General features: G+C 37.8%; 1 protein-coding gene across 7 annotated transcripts in view; it reads left to right on the top strand.

The window, feature by feature from the left end:
• LCLAT1 (lysocardiolipin acyltransferase 1) overlaps positions 1-21,372 on the top strand; it is a 214,305-nt gene that overhangs the window by 110,907 nt on the left and 82,026 nt on the right. For 5 of the 7 annotated variants that reach the window (XM_033425221.2, XM_033425218.2, XM_033425219.2 and 2 more), the window contains one exon: positions 20,165-20,227. The exons of the other annotated variants lie outside the window; for them this stretch is intronic. In XM_033425221.2, coding sequence (XP_033281112.1) covers positions 20,165-20,227 — 63 coding nt within the window. The remainder of the gene's footprint in view (positions 1-20,164; positions 20,228-21,372) is intronic. 7 annotated transcript variants of the gene reach the window in all.

Below are 21,372 nucleotides of genomic sequence, written 5' to 3'. Positions count from 1 at the left end.
GTTCATAAATTTTCATAGATCACGGATGGAACCTTGTTCTTCTGCTTCCTACTCTGTGGCTCACACTACCCCCTTCCCACCCCCACGTCCTCTAGAGCCGTGCCTGTTGAAGGGCATCTGGAGCCAAGGTGATTGCATTGACCATATCACACCCATTTAAATGTTTACATTTTGATATTTTTATGAAAAAAAACAGTTGGACATTTTGTTATAGCTGCATATGTAAATACTTATATATTCATACACACATGTATGTACAAATGGATAACAGACATATGGATATATACGAAAAAGGAACTATTCAGAAACATGCTGAAGTGTTATTAATTTTACAAGAACAAGTCAAAGCCCAGAGTCACCTAGCAGAAGAAAAATCTTGTTTGCATGTTTCTGCTCTCCACTCTGATTTCTACCAAACCATATTGTATAAAGGTGACATCTGTGACAAATTATCACCTTCATTTGACAATTGTTATGTTGCCATAAAACTGCTTGTGCCTAACATGAAAGGCCTTGAAACATTATATAAGAAAAGGTATAAATTTCTTACTTCTTACCCTAATTGGCATCACTATTGTTCCCTTAGGGTTTAATGTACTTTAAGATGTAAAGTATAACCTCATTTAGTGAACCCTGCCAAAACGAAGCATCTTTACAACTAAGTACTCATGATATAAAAGAAATGCATAGTCAATCCAAAATCACATTACTATTAGTTCACATAGTAAACTAAAAATATTGTCCCTGTTAGTTTGGCTTGCTTTTGGAATTCGGTGGTTATAACTAACATGAAATGGAAACATGGGCTTTATGGTCATATTGTGTATGAATAGTGAGTGTCCATCTACCCATAGAAGCTCATGGAGAACACAGTTCTTTATGCCTATGGAATAGGACGGGGGGTACCAAGACATTAAAACAGGGATGCTGCTGCTTTTTGTTTTTTTGTTTTTCTTCCCCAAAACATGGTACCACTTACTGTGGCATTCAATTTAGACTCTCCCTTCTCATTCAACAATATGTTTTTTATTTTCTAACAATCTGATATTTTATAGTATTTAATGATTACTTTAAAAGTATTTCTGACATCATGGAACATGCTGTTGGAACACATCTTTTGCTAATAAAGCTCTTTTTAATTGCAGGCAGGATAGTTGAGAGATTATTTTATAGTGGATGAGGATATAACTACAGAGCTCTCTGTTCTGAAATCTGGAAAATATTTTAGTAGCAAACTGATTTATAACTTTGGGGAACATGTATTCCTTAGTCATCACTCAGAGTACTAGTCAACAACTACAGTATGTCATTTTTCCTGCCAGAAGTGGCAACTGATTTTTCCCCCTTCTCTGTATCAGTAAAGAAAGAAACACAGATGACTTCATTTGCTTCAGCTAAAAAAAGTTAGATGACTCCATTTACTTCAGTTAGAAAAGTAGAATGGGTCTTATACACTATGATAATAATAGAAACAAGAAATATGATGACAATAATTATAATAGTAACAGCAGCTAACGTTTACTGAGCATTTACTGAGTACCAGGCATTAAGCTAAGTGTTCTGTATGTGTAAGGTCAGTTAACCCTCACAACAACTGTCCTGGTAGTTACCAGTATTTAACTTGTAGAGCAAAACTGAAGCAGAAATTGAAGAATCAGCTCAAAGTTATTGGAACATGGTTTGTCTGACTGAATAACCTGTGTTCTTTCTACTGTAATATGATGGCTCATATATTTATAGTGTGATTTTAGTTAAAGCACCTTTGTAATAATAGTGAGCTGGATGGTTTTCTTCAAGGAAAATATTTTAAAAGAAAGAAGAGGCTAAATGGCCAGATCATGGAGGGATGGGAGTCACAAGGGAAGTGGTTATGATGCTGCCTGAGACGACAGGGAGAGCAGGCACAGTCATCTAGTCAGAGTATCATTTTAGGAAAGAAACCTAAGACTCAGAAAGGGCCCAGTACAACTTCCTGATCTTTTCTGGGATCTACTTTTGTTTATCAATTAAGTGAAAAAGAAGCTTGCTCTTAAAACAAATGGCCATTATAAATAAATATTCCAATGGAAGCCTGGAGACCACATATTAAAACCAATTACTGAAGAAATGTATGAGGACAAGATGGCAGAGTAGAAGGACTTGAGCTCACCTCCTCTCACTAAAACACCAAAATCATAACTAACTGCTGAACAGCCATCAACAAAAAAGACTCAGACCTACCAAAAAAGATATTCTACACCCAAAGACAAAGAAGAAGCCACAAGGTGGTAGGAGGGGTGCTTTCATGATATAATGAAATCCCATACCCACCAGATGTGTGACCCACAGGCTGGAAAATAATTATATCACAGAGGTTCTCCCACAGGAGTGAGAGTTGGGAGCCCTATGTCAGGCTCCCCAGCCTGGGATATGGCATCACGAGGAGGAGCCCCCAGAGCATTTGGCTTTGAAGGCCAGCGGGGCTTGAGTGCAAGAGCTCCACAGGACTGGAGGAAACAGAGACTCCACTCTTTGAGGGCATACACAAGGTTTCACAGGCACAGGGACCAGGGCAAAGCGGTGACTCCATAAGAGCCTGGGCCAGACCTACCTGTGGGTCTTCGAGGGTCTCCTGGGGAGATGGGGGGTTGGCTGTGGCTCACTGTGGGCAAGGACACTGATGGTGGATGCCCCAGGGAATACTCATCAGCATGAGTTCTCCTGGAGATTGCCATTTTGGCACTGAGACCTGGCCCCACCCAACAGCCTGCAAGCTCCAGTGATTGGATGCCACAGGCCAAACAACCAACAGGGTAAGCCCCACCCATCAGGAGACAGGTTGCCTAAAGTTGTCCTGAGCCAACAGCCACCTGTAAACATACCCCTTGACATGGCCCTGCCCTCCAGAGGGACAAGACCCAGCTCTACACACCAGGGAAGTGTGCAGAAGCCCCTGGACTAACCTCACTCACCAGGGGCAGAAACCAGAACCAAGAAGAATTACAGTCCTGCAGCCTGAGGAGTGGAGACCACAAACACAGAAAAGTTAGACAGAATGAGGTGGCAGAGAAATACGTTCTAGACGAAGGACTAAGATAAAACCCCAGAAGAACAACCAGGTGAAGTGGAGATAGGCAAGATAAAACCCCAGAAGAACCCCAGAAGATAGGCAATCTACCTGACAAAGAATTCAGTGTAATGATGGTAAAGAGGATCTGAGATCTCAGAAAAAAGAATGGAGGCACAGCACACAGCGGATACAAAAATGTTTAATAAAGAGCTAGAAGCTTTAAAGAACAGAGATGAACAGTATAATAACTGAAATGAAAAATACACTAGACAGAAGCAATAGCAGAATAAATGAGGCAGAAAAATGAATAAGTGAGCTGGAGGACAGATTGGTGGAAACCACTGCTGTGGGACAGAAAAAAGAGTGAAAAGAAATGAGGACAGTCTCAGAGACCTCTGGGACAACATTAAACACATCAACATTCACATTATAGGGGTCCCAGAAGGAGAAGAGAGAGAGAAAGGGCCTGAGAAAATATTTGAAGAGATAACAGCTGAAAACTTCCCTAAACATGGGAAAGGAAACAGTCACCCGAGTCCAGGAAGCACAGAGAGCGCATACAGGATAAACCCAAGGAGGAACATACCAAGACTCATGGTAATCAAACTGACAAAAATTAATGACAAAGAAAAAATATTAAAAGCAACAAGAGAAAAGCAATAAATAAATACAAGGGAACTGCCATAAGGTTATCAACTGAATTTTTAGCAGAAACTGTGTAGGCCAGAAGGGAGTGGTGTGATGTACAATATTTTTTTTTTTTTTTTTTTTTGCTGTATGCGGGCCTCTCACTGTTGTGGCCTCTCCCCTTGCAGAGCACAGGCTCTGGACGCGCAGGCTCAGCGGCCATGGCTCACGGGCCCAGCTGCTCCGCTGCATGTGGGATCCTCCCAGACCAGGGCACGAACCCGTGTCCCCTGCATCGGCAGGCAGACTCTCAACCACTGCGCCACCAGGGAAGTCCATATACAATATTTTAAGTGATGAAAGGGAAGAACCTACAACCAAGAATATACTACTCAGCAAGGCTGTCATTCAGATTTGACAGAGAAATCAAAAGCTTTACAGACAAGCAAAAGCTAAGCAAATTCAGCACCACCAGACCACCTTTGCAGCAAATGCTAAAGGAATCTCTCTAGCTGGAAAAGAAAAGGCCACAACTACAAACAAAATTACAAATGAGAAAGCTCACCGGTAAAGGCAAATATACAGTAAAGGTAGGAAATCATCCACACACAAATATGATATCAAAACCAGCAACTGTGAGAAGAGGAGAGTATAAGTGCAGGATGTTGGAAATGCATTTGAAATTAAGAGGCCAGTAGCTTAAAATAATCATGTGTGTGTATATACACACACACATATATATGTGTGTGTATATATGTATACATATATATGTGTGTGTGTATATATACACATATATGTGTGTGTGTGTGTATATATATATATATATATTTAGAGAGAGAGAGAGAGACTGCTATATCAAAACCTCATGGGAGCTGCAAACCAAAAATCTATAATAGATACACACACAAGAAAGAAAAAGCACCCAGAGACAACACTAAAGAAAGTCATCAAATCACAAAAGCAGAAAACAAAAGAGGAAGGGAAGAAAAACCACCCCCACCAAAAAGAAAACAAATCCAGAACAATTAGCAAGCTGGCATTAAGAATATACATATCGATAATTACCTTAAATGCAAATGGATTAAATCCTCCAACCAGAAGACATAGTCTGGCTGAATGGATACAAAAACAAGACCCATATATATGCTGTCCACAAGAGACCCGCTTTAGATCTAGGGACACATACAGATTGAAAGTGAGGGGGTGGAAAAAGATATTCCATGCAAATGGAAATCAAATGAAAGCTGGAGTAGCAATACTCATATCAGATAAATAGACTTTAAAGACTGTTACACGAGACAAAGAAGGACACTACATAATGAACAAGGGATCAATCCGAGAAGAAGATATAACAATTATATATGCACCCAACATAGGAGTACCTCAGTATGTAAGGCAAATACTAACAGCCATAAAAGGAGAAATCAACAGTAACACAATAATAGTGGGGGACTTTAACACCCCACTTACATCAAGGGACAGGTCAGACAGAAAATCAGTAAGAAAATGGGCCTTAAGTGATACATTAGACCAGATGGACTTAATTGATACAAATTAACTTATTTACAAAACAGAAGAAGACTCACAGACTTCAAAAGCCAACTTATGGTTACCAAAGGGGAAAGGTGGGGTGGGGAGGGATAAATTAGGAGGTTGGGATTAACACATACACACTACTATATATAAAATAGATAATTAACAAGGACCTACTATATAGCACAGGGAACTCTACTCAATGTGTAACAACCTATACGGGAAAAGAACCTGAAAAAGAATGGATATATGTATCCATTGGATATGTATATACAAAGAATGGATATATGTATAACTGAATCACTTTGCTCTACATTTGAAGCTAACACAACATTGTAAATCAACTAAACTCTAATATAAAATAAAAATTAAACTTAAAAAACCCAATTATCATTAGGTAACATCTTTACTGCTCACTCATGTCTGTAACTGAATTCACTATTTCTGATATTAATAGCACAAGTTCAGGCAGATGAGAAATTCAAGACATCAAGAAGTTAAGGATAAGAAGTCCTAATGGGAAACACTGAATAAGAGAAAATGTAAAACAAAGAAAGTAGTTTCTGAGCGTCTCTTTAGAATTTATTTCACCGAGATTAAGAACATTTAGAAAACACACACTTAACCTGAAATATAACACCCATTATATAACATTATACAGATGTGTTGTTCTTGTAATAATAATGGTAAAAAGTTTTCCCTGAGTACCTTGATTTCCATCATTTTTGTACTTGCTCTTATACATTTACTAGATCATAACCTTCTTAAGGATATGGATTGTCCTGCCCATAATGGAGACTAAATCAGTATTAGTTGAGGTTAATATTTTCTTTTGTCTGAAAAGATAAGCACAGTGTCCTTACCATCTTCCCAGAGCAATGTATATTACACTGATCAGTATCTGTCATGGAAGATTTATTTCATATGTACCTCTAATCACAGGACATTTCAATATGTGATTATATAACCTTTTTCAGTACTAAGATTAACCCAAACCCAAAAGGAAGTTGCTAACTTAGAGAAAAGAAGGTTTTACATAAGAAAGTGTTTTGGTTTTTAGTTATACAGCTTTAAGAAATTTATCACACAATTGAAGAATTTTAACTTAATGCCCCAAAATTTAGTTATAGTCATTATCATCTCTGCTGCTGTATTATTTTTAACAGTAGTAGCTTTATTCTTCTTTGATTTTAAATAAGTAATGATTTGGTCCAACCATTATTTGGTTCTGTTATATGCTTTGTAAGCCAGTTACTGAATTGTAACCGTGCAATAATTACCTTCACCATTAGGTGGCACAAGTGTGCACATTTGCGATAACTTGAAATTAGGTTAAAGTAGTTGGGAGTGAGGGGTCAAACACTCCATGGAATATGACCTTGCCTTCAAGAAGTTTATCATCTTCCTGGATAGATAAGAACAGTACTCATGAAAATATCTAAAAAATAATATGACAGTATAATTACATGCCAAGTTTTGTGGTACACAGTGTAAAATATTATGCTTAATTACATTACACAATCACAGGTGTGTTCAGTAAAGAGAGATCATGTAGTGTTGAAATACTCAAGTAGGGCTTCTTCAAGAAGCTGAAAAATCATAAGAAGTCCACAGACCCCCCAAAACACACCACCAGATGTGGACCTGCCCACCAGAAAGACAAGATCCAGCCTCATCCACCAGAACACAGGCACTAGTACCCTCCACCAGGAAGCCTACACAACCCACTGAACCAACTTTAGCCACTGGGGACAGACATCAAAAACAACGGGAACTACAAACCTGCAGCCTGCAAAAAGGAGACCCCAAACACAGTGAGATAAGCAAAATGAGAAGACAGAAAAACACACAGCAGATGAAGGAGCAAGATAAAAACCCACCAGACCTAACAAATGAAGAGGAAATAAGCAGTCTACCTGAAAAAGAATTCAGAATAATGATAGTAAAGATGATCCAACATCTTGGAAATACAATAGAAAAAATGCAAGAAACATTTAACAAGGACCTAGAAGAACTAAAGATGAAACAAGCAATGATGAACAACACAATAAATGAAATAAAAAATACTCTAGATGGGATCAATAGCAGAATAACTGAGGCAGAAGAACAGATAAGTGACCTGGAAGATAAAATAGTGGAAATAACTACTGCAGAGAATAAAGAAAAAACAATGAAAAGAACTGAGGACAGTCTCAGAGACCTCTGGGATAACATTAAACGCACCAACATTCGAATTATAGGGGTTCCAAAAGAAGAAGAGAAAAAGAAAGGGACTGAGAAAATATTTGAAGAGATTATAATTGAAAACTTCCCTAATATGGGAAAGGAAATAGTTAATCAAGTCCAGGAAGCACAGAGAGTCCCATACAGGATAAATCAAAGGAGAAATACGCTAAGACACATATTAATCAAACTGTCAAAAATTAAATACAAAGAAAACATATTAAAAGCAGCAAGGGAAAAGCAACAATTAACATACAAGGGACTACCCATAAGGTTAACGGCTGATCTTTCAGCAGAAACACTGCAAGCCAGAGGGGTGTGGCAGGACATATTTAAAGTGATGAAAGGGAAAAACCTACATCCAAGATTACTCTACCCAGCAAGAATCTCATTCACATTCGACAGAGAAATTAAAACCCTTACAGACAAGCAAAAGCTAAGAGAATTCAGCACCACCAAGCCAGCTTTACAGCAAATGCTAAAGGAACTTCTCTAGGCAGGACACAAGAGAAGGAAAAGACCTACGATAACAAACCCAAAACAATTAAGAAAATGGGAATAGGAACATACATATCAGTAATTACCTTAAATGCAAATGGACTAAATGCTCCCACCAAAAGACACAGATTGGCTGAATGGATACAAAAAGAAGACCCATCTATATGCTGTCTACAAGAGACCCACTTCAGACCTAGAGACACATACAGACTGAAAGTAAGGGGATGGAAAAAGATACTCCATGCAAATGGAAATCAAAAGAAAGCTGGAGTAGCAATTCTCATATCAGACAAAATAGACTTTAAAATAAAGACTATTACAAGAGACAAAGAAGGACACTACATAATGATCATGGGATCGATCCAAGAAGAAGATATAATGATTGTAAATATTTTTGCACCCAACATAGGAGCACCTCAATACATAAGGCAAATACTAACATCCATAAAAGGGGAAATTGACAGTAACAAATTCATAGTAGGGCACTTTAACACCCCACTTTCACCAATAGACAGATCATCCAAAATGAAAATAAATAAGGAAACACAAGCTTTAAATGATACATTAAACAAGATGCACTTAATTGATATTTATAGGACATTCCATCCAAAAACAACAGAATACACATTTTTCTCAAGTGCTCATGGAACATTCTCCAGGATAGATCATATCTTGGGTCACAAATCAAGCCTTGGTAAATTTAAGAATATTGAAATTGTATCAAATATCTTTTCCGACCACAATGCTATGAGACTAGATATCAATTACAGGAAAAGATCTGTAAAAAATACAAACACATGGAGGCTAAACAATACACTACTTAACAACGAAGTGATCACTGAAGAAATCAAAGAGGAAATCAGAAAATACCTAGAAACAAATGAGAATGGAGACATGACAACCCAAAACCTATGGGATGCAGCAAAACCAGTTCTAAGAGGGAAGTTTATAGCAATACAATCCTACCTTAAGAAACAGGAGGGCTTCCCTGGTGGCACAGTGGTTGAGAGTCTGCCTGCCGATGCAGGGGACACGGGTTCGTGCCCTGGTCCGGGAGGATCCTACATGCCGCGGAACGGCTGGGCCCGTGAGCCATGGCTGCTGAGCCTGTGCGTCGGGAGCCTGTGCTCCGCAATGGGAGAGGCCACAACGGTGAGAGGCCCGCATATGGCAAAAAAAAAAAAAAAAAGAAACAGGAAACATCTCGAATAAACAACCTAACCTTGCACCTAAAGCAATTAGAGAAAGAAGAACAAGAAAACCCCAAAGTTAGCAGAAGGAAAGAAATCATAAAAATCAGATCAGAAATAAATGAAAAAGAAATGAAGGAAACGATAGCAAAGATCAATAAAACTAAAAGCTGGTTCTTTGAGAAGATAAACAAAATTGATAAACCATTAGCCAGACTTATCACTAAAAAAAGGGAGAAGACTCAATAGAATTAGAAGTGAAAAAGGAAAAGTAACAACTGACACTACAGAAATACAAAAGATCATGAGAGATTACTACAAGCAACTCTATGCCAATAAAATGGACAACCTGGAAGAAATGGACAAATTCTTAGAAATGCACAACCTGCCAGGACTGAACCAGGAAGAAATAGAAAATATGAAGAGACCAGTCACAAGCACTGAAATTGAAACGGTGATTAAAAATCTTCCAACAAACAAAAGCCCAGGACCAGATGGCTTCACAGGCGAATTCTATCAAACATTTAGAGAAGAGCTAACACCTATCCTTCTCAAATTCTTCCAAAATATAGCAGAGGGAGGAACACTCCCAAACTCATTCTCTGAGGCCACCATCACCTTGATACCAAAACCAGACAAGGATGTCACAAAGAAAGAAAACTACAGGCCAATATCACTGATGAACATAGATGCAAAAATCCTCAACAAAATACTAGCAAACAGAATCCAACAGCACATTAAAAGGATCATACCCCATGATCAAGTGGGGTTTATTCCAGGAATGCAAGGATTCTTCAATATACGCAAATCGATCAATGTGATACACCATATTAACAAATTGAAGGAGAAAAACCCTATGATCATCTCAATAGATGCAGAGAAAGCTTTCGACAAAATTCATTACAAATTGAAGGAGAAAAACCCTATGATCATCTCAATAGATGCAGAGAAAGCTTTCGACAAAATTCAACACCCATTTATGATAAAAACCCTGCAGAAAGTAGGCATAGAGGGAACTTTCCTCAACATAATAAAGGCCATATATGGCAAACCCACAGCCAACATCGTCCTCAATGGTGAAAAACTGAAAGCATTTGCACTAAGATCAGGAACAAGACAAGGTTGCCCACTCTCACCAGTCTTATTCAACATGGTTTTGGAAGTTTTAGCCACAGCAATCAGAGAAGAAAAGGAAATAAAAGGAATCCAAATCAGAAAAGAAGAAGTAAAGCTGTCACTGTTTGCAGATGACATGATACTATATATAGAGAGTCCTAAAGATGCTACCAGAAAACTACTAGAGCTAATCAATGAATTTGGTAAAGTAGCAGGTTACAAAATTAATGCACAGAAATCTCTGGCATTCCTATACACTAATGATGAAAAATCTGAAAGTGAAATCAAGAAAACACTCCCATTTACCATTGCAACAAAAAGAATAAAATATATAGGAATAAACCTACCTAAGGAGACAAAAGATCTATATGCAGAAAATGATAAGACACTGATGAAACAAATTAAAGATGATACAAATAGATAGAGAGATATACCATGTTCTTGGGTTGGAAGAATCAACATTGTGAAAATGACTCTACTACCCAAAGCAATCTACAGATTCAATGCAATCCCTATCAAACTACCACTGGCATTTTTCACAGAACTAGAACAAAAAATTTCACAGTTTGTATGGAAACACAAAAGACCCCGAATAGCCAAAGCAATCTTGAGAACGAAAAACGGAGCTGGAGGAATCAGGCTCCCTGACTTCAGACTATACTACAAAGCTACAGTAATCAAGACAGTATGGTACTGGCACAAAAACAGAAAGATAGATCAATGGAACAGGATAGAAAGCCCAGAGATAAACCCACACACATATGGTCACCTTATGTTTGATAAAGGAGGCAGGAATGTACAGTGGAGAAAGGACAGCCTCTTCAATAAGTGGTGCTGGGAAGACTGGACAGGTACATGTAAAAGTTTGACATTAGATCACTCCCTAACACCATACACAAAAATAAACTCAAAATGGATTAAAGACCTAAATGTAAGGCCAGAAACTATCAAACTCTTAGAGGAAAACATAGGCAGAACACTCTATGACATAAATCACAGCAAGATCCTTTTGACCCACCTCCTAGAGAAATGGAAATAAAAGCAAAAATAAACAAATGGGACCTAATGAAACTTGAAAGCTTTTGCACAGCAAAGGAAACCATAAACAAGACCAAAAGACAACCCTCAGAATGGGAGAAAATATTTGCAAATGAAGCAACTGACAAAGGATTAATCTCCAAAATTTATAAGCTGCTCATTTAGCTCAATAACAAAAAAACAAACAACCCAATCCAAAAATGGGCAGAAGACCTAAATAGACATTTCTCCAAAGAAGATATACAGACTGCCAACAAACACATGAAAGAATGCTCAACATCATTAATCATTAGAGAAATGCAAATCAAAACTACAATGAGATACCATCTCACACCAGTCAGAATGGCCATCATCAAAAAATCTAGAAACAATAAATGCTGGAGAGGGTGTGGAGAAAAAGGAACACTCTTGAACTGCTGGTGGGAATGTGAATTGGTTCACCCACTATGGAGAACAGTATGGAGGTTCCTTAAAAAACTACAAATAGAACTACCATATGACCCAGCAATCCCACTACTGGGCATATACCCAGAGAAAACCATAATTCAAAAAGAGTCATGTACCAAAATGTTCATTGCAGCTCTATTTACAATAGCCAGGAGATGGAAACAACCTAAGTGTCCATCGTTGGATGAATGGATAAAGAAGATGTGGCACGTATATACAGTGGAATATTACTCAACCATAAAAAGAAACGAAATTGAGCTATTTGTAATGAGGTGGATAGACCTAGAGTCTGTCATACAGAGTGAAGTAAATCAGAAAGAGAAAAACAAATACCGTATGCTAACACATATATATGGCATTTAAGGGAAAAAAATGTCATGAATAACCTAGGGGTAAGACAGGAATAAAGACAGACCTACTAGAGAATAGACTTGAGGATATGGGGAGGGGGAAGGGTAAGCTGTGACAAAGCGAGAGAGAGGCATGGACATATATACACTACCAAATGTAAGGTAGATAGCTAGTGGGTAGCAGCCGCATAACAGGGATATCAGCTCGGTGCTTTGTGACTGCCTGGAGGGTTGGGATAGGGAGGGTGGGAGGGAGGGAGATGCAAGAGGGAAGAGAGATGGGGCCATATCTATATGTATAACTGATTCACTTTGTTATAAAGCAGAAACACACCATTGTAAAGCAATTATACTCCAATAAAGATGTAAAAAAAAAGAAGCTGAATTTCCCTTGGACCTTAGAGACTATATGTAATTTGGATAGGCAGGACAAATAAGGACGGCTGAGAACAGGAAAGGAAGAGTACAAGAAAGGGCAGTGTTTGGTCAGCTAAGGCAAAACCAGTCTGACTGAGCTGAAGACCTGGCTTTAAAGTAACAGACAATATTTAAGAAGGTTGTGTGATGCCATTATTGTTGAAGGACTTAATTCCTACCCCCAGAGAGTTTTTATTTTTTCCATTTCTCGATCAAGTCACTCAAGCAAATAGCTCACTTGGGACAGATCTTGCCACTGTATTCAGTGAAGAAAGTCATGACAGCCTTAATGAAAAATGATAGAAGCCCTATATTCTGTCCAGAAAAACAACCATCTAACGTTTATCAAGTACCTGCCTTGTGCCAGGCACTGAACTGTTCACATGTTGCTGCCCATGCAGTAGAATTACCCAGGGAGCTTTTAAAAACGTAGATACTCGGGTCCAGGCTCAGACCTGCTGAATCAAAGTCTGGTGGTGGCTCCTGGGCTCATAGCTACCCCACTAGCTACTTTCTTACAGATCTCTTAGTTCTCATAACTGTGCTAGGTGGTGGTTTGCCCTGTGCTACACCCGAGGAGACTGGCTCAGTTAACAGCTTGTCCGGGGTCACACAGCTGCTGAGTGGAGGTACCATGATCTATACTCAGGTCTCTTTGATGCCAAAGCCCATGTTCTTCCTGCTATGTAAGAAGTTAGCAGTTTTTCTATTCCAGATGCTACAAAAATGCCATCTTTGTAGGGGTTTTTTCTCTCTTACCTAGATCTCTCCCTGGTATCCTTGGCTGTACTGTGTGTTTTGCTTAAATGGAAAAATAAATCAAGATTTCCTTTTTGTAAGCATCTCTCTTTTTTTTTGCCTGGTTCCTATATTTACCAGTTCTTCCTTTATTTCTCTAATCCTTAAAACAAAACTCAAACTATCTGTCCTTTCAAATTGTGGTTCTATCTTTTCTTTCTTTTTGCCAACAACTCTCAAACTAGCCTGATGACTTGATTTTCTCAATATTAGCTCTCTTCCTATTAAAAAAAAAGTTTTTATTTTAAAAAAAAAGTTGGAAAATTAATTACAAAGAAGAAAATGGCACCCATGGTCTTGTCAGGCACTTCTCAAATATCCAGTGCCTTTTGAGTCTTGTGTTTTTCCATGTTTTATTTTAAAAATTGGGTCAAATTCTATTTTGTTTTGTAAAAATTTTTTTCCCAACTTACTATAATGTGCATTTTTCACCATCGTTACATAATTTTTTATGATGCGTTAATGTATGCTTGGTGCTTCATCAGATAGAGGTGCCACAGTTTATTTAATTAGGCCTCTATTATTAAAAATTAAAATGGTTTCCAGCTTTCTGCTCTTATAAATAATGCGAAAGTATGTGTAAATCTCTAATTATTTCCCTAGGATATATTTCCAAATCTAATTACTGAGTCCAGGGTATATTTTTTAAAGTTCTTATAAAATGTTAGTCTTATGCCCTGCCCCATTTCATTTGGTCACCAAATTCTATGATATTGCCTTGGAAGCATGTCTTAGAGAAACTTCCTTTATTTCTGCAATGGCCCCATTCGATGGGATCCCATTACTTCTCCTTTTCACGCTTCCTTGCTTTCTCACTGGAGTGCCTCTTGTTTCTTCTTTGCTAATCCATACTGCACACAGCTAACAGTCAGTCTTCATAAAGTACCACTCTAATGTAATTGTGTGTATGTTTGTTTGTTCAGAAAATGCTTCTCGGGCACATATGTTATTTGACTTGCTGAGATATTGCCAGTACCAAGACACACCCAATTCCCTTGAATATCATCAAGTTTAGGAAATATTAAAATGCATTATCATAAGAGATACAAATAGAAAGTAACTTAAGCACATAAAGAAAGGCTAGGCTTTTTTTACTTAAAGTGACACTGAAGAGGTGGCACATGAGCTGAGAATTAAAGAATAATTAGGCATTTTCCAGGGAGAAAAGACATTTAAATATGTGCATTACTTCCGTATTCCTTGGTGAAGACTTTATAACATGGTTCCAATCTACTTTTAAAATCTTACCACTAATGCAGTATGAGCCAACCTATTTGAATTAATGGACTATTCCTGACTGTGCCTTATGCTTTCTGAATTTTGCCTCTGGTTATATCTGTCCAGGCTAAAACCTGCAAGGCTTTGCTCTTTTCTTTAATCTCCAAATGCTGTTTTTCCTTTAATGATCTTCTTCTAAGAGTCCATTCTCATTTCCCCCAGCTGGCAGACATCTGGACTGACTATCTTTTTCTTCTCTAATAGGACTTGGCACAGATCTTATATTAATAGCCATTTTAATATACTTTACCTCTTACCTTCCTAAAAGGACAGCAACAGCCATGTCACCTAAGCCATTAAGAACAAAGATTTTATTTTTAAATCTAATGAATACCTTTCCATTCTTACTTATTTTCCTCTTAGCAACATTTGGCACTGTTGATTCTTCTTGAAATATGCTCTCCCTTTGGCTTGTCATTTTTTCTCCTACTTCTCTGGCCACTTCTCAAGACTTTTTTGCAGGTTCTTCAGTCCTCTCTATGTTCCTCACAAGACTCTCCCAGGCTCCTTTGTTCTCTCACTCCACACATTCTCCCTGGGACATGTCATTCAGGTTGGTGGCTCAAATGATCATCCATGTGCTCATGACTCCTAATTCTAAACCCTTGGTCCAAAAGCCCTTTCTTACTTCAGAGCCATATATGTGATTTTTGCCACTTGGAGGTTCTGCAGGCACTTCAGTATGTTCAGAATTGAATTTGTCATTCCCCCTAAATTGCTTTTCCTCCTATATTCCTCACACCACAGAGTCATTACCATCATTATCAATCAAGCCTTCTTCTAAATGAATGTGACAGCACACTAAATTAGGCACTCAGGCCCTGGAGTCCAAAGACCTGGGTTAGAATCCTGGCTTCACTAGGACTAGGAGTGTGGCTGGCTAGATTCCTTTCCCTCATTAAACCTCATTTTCATCTTCTGTAAAATAGGAGTAATAATAGTGCTTACTTTCTATGATTTTATAGGACTCTTCTGAGGATTCAGTATAGTCAGGCACAGAAAGCACTTAGCACAGGGCCTGGAAAACAGCAAGCGCTCAATAAATGTTACAGTGCAAATCTGATTGATTGTGTCAGCACCCGGCAAAACCTTCTGGGTTTCACAATGCTCCAAGGTTAAATCTACTTCTTTAACATGATTTGCCAGGCCCACTGTGCCCTGGTCCTTGCTTACCTCTCTGGCCTATCTGCTGTCTCCTTAGTTACACCACTTATCCCAGACATACTGAACTGCTTTCCTTGCCCAGAGTGTACTGTACTCTGAGCCTTCCCCACTATAGCAGAACTTCTACTCAGCCTGGAGGTCACAGCTTAGATAATAGTTCATTTGGGAAGCCTTCCCAGCTATCTTCGTCTTCTGTGTTCCCTATGTGAATGCTTTTCCTACTATATTTGCCCTATATAAATGTTTTTCCTATGGTATTATCACTTGTTTAATTATCCATTTTGTCCATAACTCTCAGTTTCCTGACCATAAGCATCAAGTCAGGTCCACTGACAGTTTTTATCCCAGCCTTCAGCAGAGACCTGGCATATAAAAGATGCTCTTTAAATTTTTTGAACCAATCAGCTGCTTGATTGCTGTAATTTTATACCCTGCTATGTTCCAATAAAGATTTAAAGTGCCAAACATAAATATGTATGTACAATAACAGCAGCACCACAACATAAGGAAAAAAAATTAAGGTAAAGGGATGAATTTAATAGACAGGTTATATGTTACAAGGTTATTGTATACATAAGACATATGATATAAGCTCTATATTCCTATAAAATATAGGTCTATAAATTGGTCCTGAGCTTTCTGGCATCTTCTATATAAGGGAACTGAATGGTATCATTGACAAGGGCCATAAGATTAAAGAAAACCACATGCTCGGAAAAAGCATGACCATTTCTGAAGGACTTGAGAGAAAGATCTTTGGTTCCTCACAGAGGACATTGTGCACTGTCGTGCCCAGCAGCCTCACAGCATCTTTAATGTTAACTGTTCCACGTAGCCTCAGAGCGCTTGCCCACATGGGCTAATGGCAGAAGGAGAAAGAGTAGTTCAGTAAAAACAGCCTCATAAGAGCTCCAAACATTGTCTTAACTCTAAAGGTGTGGAGAGACTGCATGTCCTTCAAATCATTCTCCACAAATGGTATTTTACTCACTGAGCTTTGGATGAGAATTGGTTTGTACAGATTTTGGTTACTCTTCATAAAGCATCTATTGTGCAGATATTTTGTATCACGAGCTAAGTACAGGTCCAAGGGCTTTACTCGTAGGTGGAAATGGGTATAGGCTTCTCTTAGGGAAGTTGAGCCTGCTGAGATTTTAACTCAGGAACTAAAGGTGACTTTACCTCTGAACTGAGGGTGGCCAGTGTGGCCTGCAGAAAACAATTGAGATTCATGTGTTTTTGTTTGCAGTACTTAACAGAATGGTGCCTTGCGCATGGTCAGCAGACCACTGCCCAAAGCTCAGTCCCTGTCTGTGTGGCCTTTCTCACCTTGTTTCTGGCTGTAACTCCATGTCCTCTGTTCTAGCCAGGTCGAACATGCTTTTCTCATGCTATTCCTTTTCCTGAACTGTTCCCAGTCATCTGGGTAGCTCCTGTTGGTCCTTCAAGACAGTTCAAATGCCCTTTACATTTCAGACAATCTCTTGACCAGGTTCTTAGGGTTCTTTCTTCTTACTCTCATCATACTCCATGCGTTTGTCAATCACTTTTTTCATATTTTCTGTAATCAGTGATTTTTTTTTTCTTTTTTGGTCCATCTCTTACTCGGACTCTGAGCTCCTTTAGGGTAGGTACTGTGTTTTGTTGATTTTTATAGCTGAGGTCCTAGTGTCATGAGTATTACAGGTACTCAGTATAGATTTGTACAAATTTTTGTAGCTGCTGTTTTCAGCATCTCACACACATGCACTTGTGATTAGTAATGCCCCCTACCACCTTCAGTATCCACTGTAGGATACATGTAAGGCTGATTTCCGCGCCCCCCAGATTATCTATACTATTAGAAGGGACATACGGAAGCATATTATTTGCAACTTACATGAACAAGCTTTTGGCATTTGATCATGTAAAAATCAGCATGGAATTGTGGTTCTTAAATGTTTCCCCGTTTATTAGTATTTCTACTCAGCGAGTTTCAGCTTCTGAGATAGTCCTGAGAAGACAGTCATTGCAGCCTTGTGCTTCTCTGTACCACTTGACTTCAGTAGGAGAAAAATCTTGTTCTGGGGGTATGTACTATGTCTCTAACACCGGCCAGCTATAATAAATGCCGACTAGTGTGAAAGGTGAGCCTCAGTGATGAGTTCATGTCTTATGGCACCATTAATAAAAATCCTCAAAATACATATTCTCCAATTGGTGAGATTACCATTTTCACAAATGAGTGAAAATTATATACAAGTTGTATTTTACTCATTCAAAATGCCTAAGTATTGATACTGTTATAATGTTTATATTATTTTCTTAAGAGTAGTACACTGAAAAATGCTGATAACTGTTGACACTTACAAAATATGTTTATTTTAAAATTTAGAATTGTGGAAGAAGCTTTGTAAGTAAAATTTGTGGAATTGTCTTCGAGTGATAACTTTCTGTAGGCTGTATACTGACTGTAAAGAATATTGTTACATACATTAAACCCTTCTTTCAGTTTTTCCCTCTGAAAGCATTAGTGAGACAGCTGAACCAACAGCAGAGAATGCTGGCAGCTCTGCCATAATGGTGTTATCTCACCGAGTGGCAGCTAAGCACTAAATCTTTATGTCCTTATAATGTTGTTTTGAAGCAAAATAAGAGTTTCAGTGCATGTGCACAACGTATGTAACAATATCATACTTCAGCTTCCTGTTCATATGAAAATCAAAGTTTATTCTCACCAAAGCTGAGAATGTTGGCCTGAATCTAACTGCTGTGGACACTTTAATCCAGAAATTCATCTGAACAGGAAATTATGCCTGCCTTTTTGTTTTATATAGTATATAATTTCATTGTGGATGTATCATTTTTCTTTTCTGGGCTTGTCCTAAAAGCCTTACAGCTTTAACTTGTTTCTCCTTTTTTCTGAGCATGTGTCCCATTTCCATATTTTTAAAGGTTATGCCCTTTCTCTTTTAGCTTTATAGATTTTTTTCTTATTCAAAATAGTTTTTCTATATTTTTTCCAGTTGCTAGGACCTTTTCTCGTCTTGATTTTGTTTTTAAATAAACTGATGTTTGTTTTGAGTATTGCAAAGGTATTGTTAAAACAATACTGACCTTGCTGGTGTGTGTGAGTGTGTGCTTATGCATGTGCACATGCAAACCAAGTTCATGTGCCCTCACTTTTTAAAGATAGATTCTGATCAGAAATCAGTGCCACAGGAACATGAAACTAAATATAGAAGTTATTTGCTTATTAATGTTGAAAATTATCTGAATAGCTTTCTAAATGAAAGAATTTTTTCCATTTTATTTTGCATGATTATATAAAATAATTATATTTACATTTACTATTATATATTTTATAATATAAGCATCCCTGTATTTATCATTTGATTTCTAAGAGCGCCCAAATGTACTTTGTCATAGAATCTGGACTGAGCAGAACAAGTCCTGGGCAGTTATCCTAAGTTGGCCTTTCTATGCTACATGAAATGTAAGATGTTGAAAGTATGTTAGTAACTTTCTAATTCACCTGCTTTCTCATAACAAAGTTATGTAGGAAAGGAAAGCACACGTGTTCTCAATAGCTTTCATTCTCTCTGCACCTAAGTACTGCATTTGACCACATGGAGCAAATTGCAGGTATTCTCCTTGTAAGAATACTGACTTGTCAGAGCATGCCTGTACATACAACGTGCCTATTTTAGTGTGTTTATTTTGTGATAATTAGTAACTTAATACATAATAATTTTCATTGTGACTTAGTCTTTCATAAGGAATAATAATTGAAAGAGAAATTAAATATAACCACTAACGTACATTTATTTCTTAATCTTTGTTTTATCAAGTGCCTTTTCCAGGCATAGTCTCATTTGAATGTAGAAAACAGCAATCTACAATGTGTTGGATTGTCTTCATTCTAATACTTTACATGAATAAAAGTTGCCGTCATAAATCTTTGAACAGCAAGTGTCCTGTTTGAGCTCTTCTTGTCTTTGTTGTTCTCTGTTGCTCATGTTACATGCCTGTTTGTGGTGACTAAGATACTCCTCACAAATACTTGAGTACTGTTAAGTAAACAGCTGTCTGTAATTCCTTGTTATTTATTATATAGAACACACTTTAAGAGAATCTACAGTGTGTGGTTATTTGTAGACTTAAACAACAAGCCTTTGATACAGTGAGGGTGCTACATAATTTTTAGATGTTAAATATGAGAAATTTGTGTTGAGAGTTGTCTTATCTGTACGTTAACAACTGTTTGCTTTGATAGATATTACCTCCCCAAACTCTGCATTCTTTGGCTTAATCTTGCATTGTATAAATGTAGTCTGAAAATAGTTTGGGGTTCCATGTGGAAATTTTGACAAAACTTTTGAGACTGCTGTACAAAAGTTTTAAAATTCTGTATTCATAGTTTATTTATGATTTACATCTTTCCCATTTCCTCATAGATTTGAAATGGCCTTTAGCAGAAGATAAAATAAGAAAAACATGGCTCACGGTGTCAAAGCCAGGTATTAAAGTATGTGTGTGCATAGGGCTTGAGGGGAAGACGTATTATTATCCAAGCGAAGAAAAACTGCTTCAGTCAAACATAAACCTTAGCAGTGACCTTCTTAGAAGTCAAGGCATAAGGAGTCTTCCTAGATTTTACTCATTGCACTAAGCTCTTGGTGATTTACAATGGTGATGAGCTAGTTTATAGCAGAAAAGGAAGTATTAGTCAATGTCTTTTCTGGGCACGGTTATCACTGCTCTTGGGTAGGAGATCTGACTGAGTTCGGTTAACTAGCACTCCTCAAAGCTGGACAACAAACTATTCCTATTTTTGCAGACTGCTGTTAGTTGTTATTATAAAAGATCTGCCACTTGGCCCTGATATGCTTCCAGTCAGGAGAGGCACTTCGCACTGTTGGTGTGAGTACATGGAAATTACTTTGAACATTCTTTTCTGGGTCAGGGGATTTACTTGCTTTCATCCAGAACAGAATTTTAACAACCACAATACATTCATAATAGTAATCCAAGCAAAGTTTCCAAATAGTTTACGAATTAATCTTTGTTAACGAAATTATTAATAACCTTTCTGATCAGTAAAAATATCATTAATATGTTGGTTCCAATATTAGTTTCCTTAATAATTCAAGTAGACTGTAGCTGCCTCTTATGTTACTAAATCAGTCGTAATGAAGGCTTATAGTTTAATACCTTAGGGATGGTTATTGGTGAGAACTGAAATTAGGCAGGATTTGATGGGAAATACTGACTTTTGTTTAGACTTGACAGATGAACAGAATTTGGGCAATGGGAAGCATGTCATAAAGTTTGTCCTGTATGCATTAAATTTAAAATTATGATGAAAGGTGTTTGTATTTAGATATTCTAAAGAAAATACCTTTTTTTCTGTAAATGCAAATAATCTGAATCTTAGGTAAAGCCTATTTTTATAGTTAATACTATATGATTAAGGCATGCTGGTGACAGCATGAGAATAAAAAATTGTGATGAACATCTTCGTGTGTTCACATTTGGAAAGTTAGTGTATGATCAAGTACCAATGGAGACCGTATACCAGGCAGAAGAGAAGGGTGGAAGTGAACTGGCAGAGCAAGGGGAGAGTTTAGGGAACCAGGGCTTGAATTAGATCCTGAGGAACAAC

This window comes from Orcinus orca, chromosome 13, assembly GCF_937001465.1.
Source record: "Orcinus orca chromosome 13, mOrcOrc1.1, whole genome shotgun sequence".
NCBI classification, from domain to species: domain Eukaryota; kingdom Metazoa; phylum Chordata; class Mammalia; order Artiodactyla; family Delphinidae; genus Orcinus; species Orcinus orca.
Note: the sequence above shows the minus strand (reverse complement) of the source record. Positions and strands in the feature narration are given on the sequence as shown.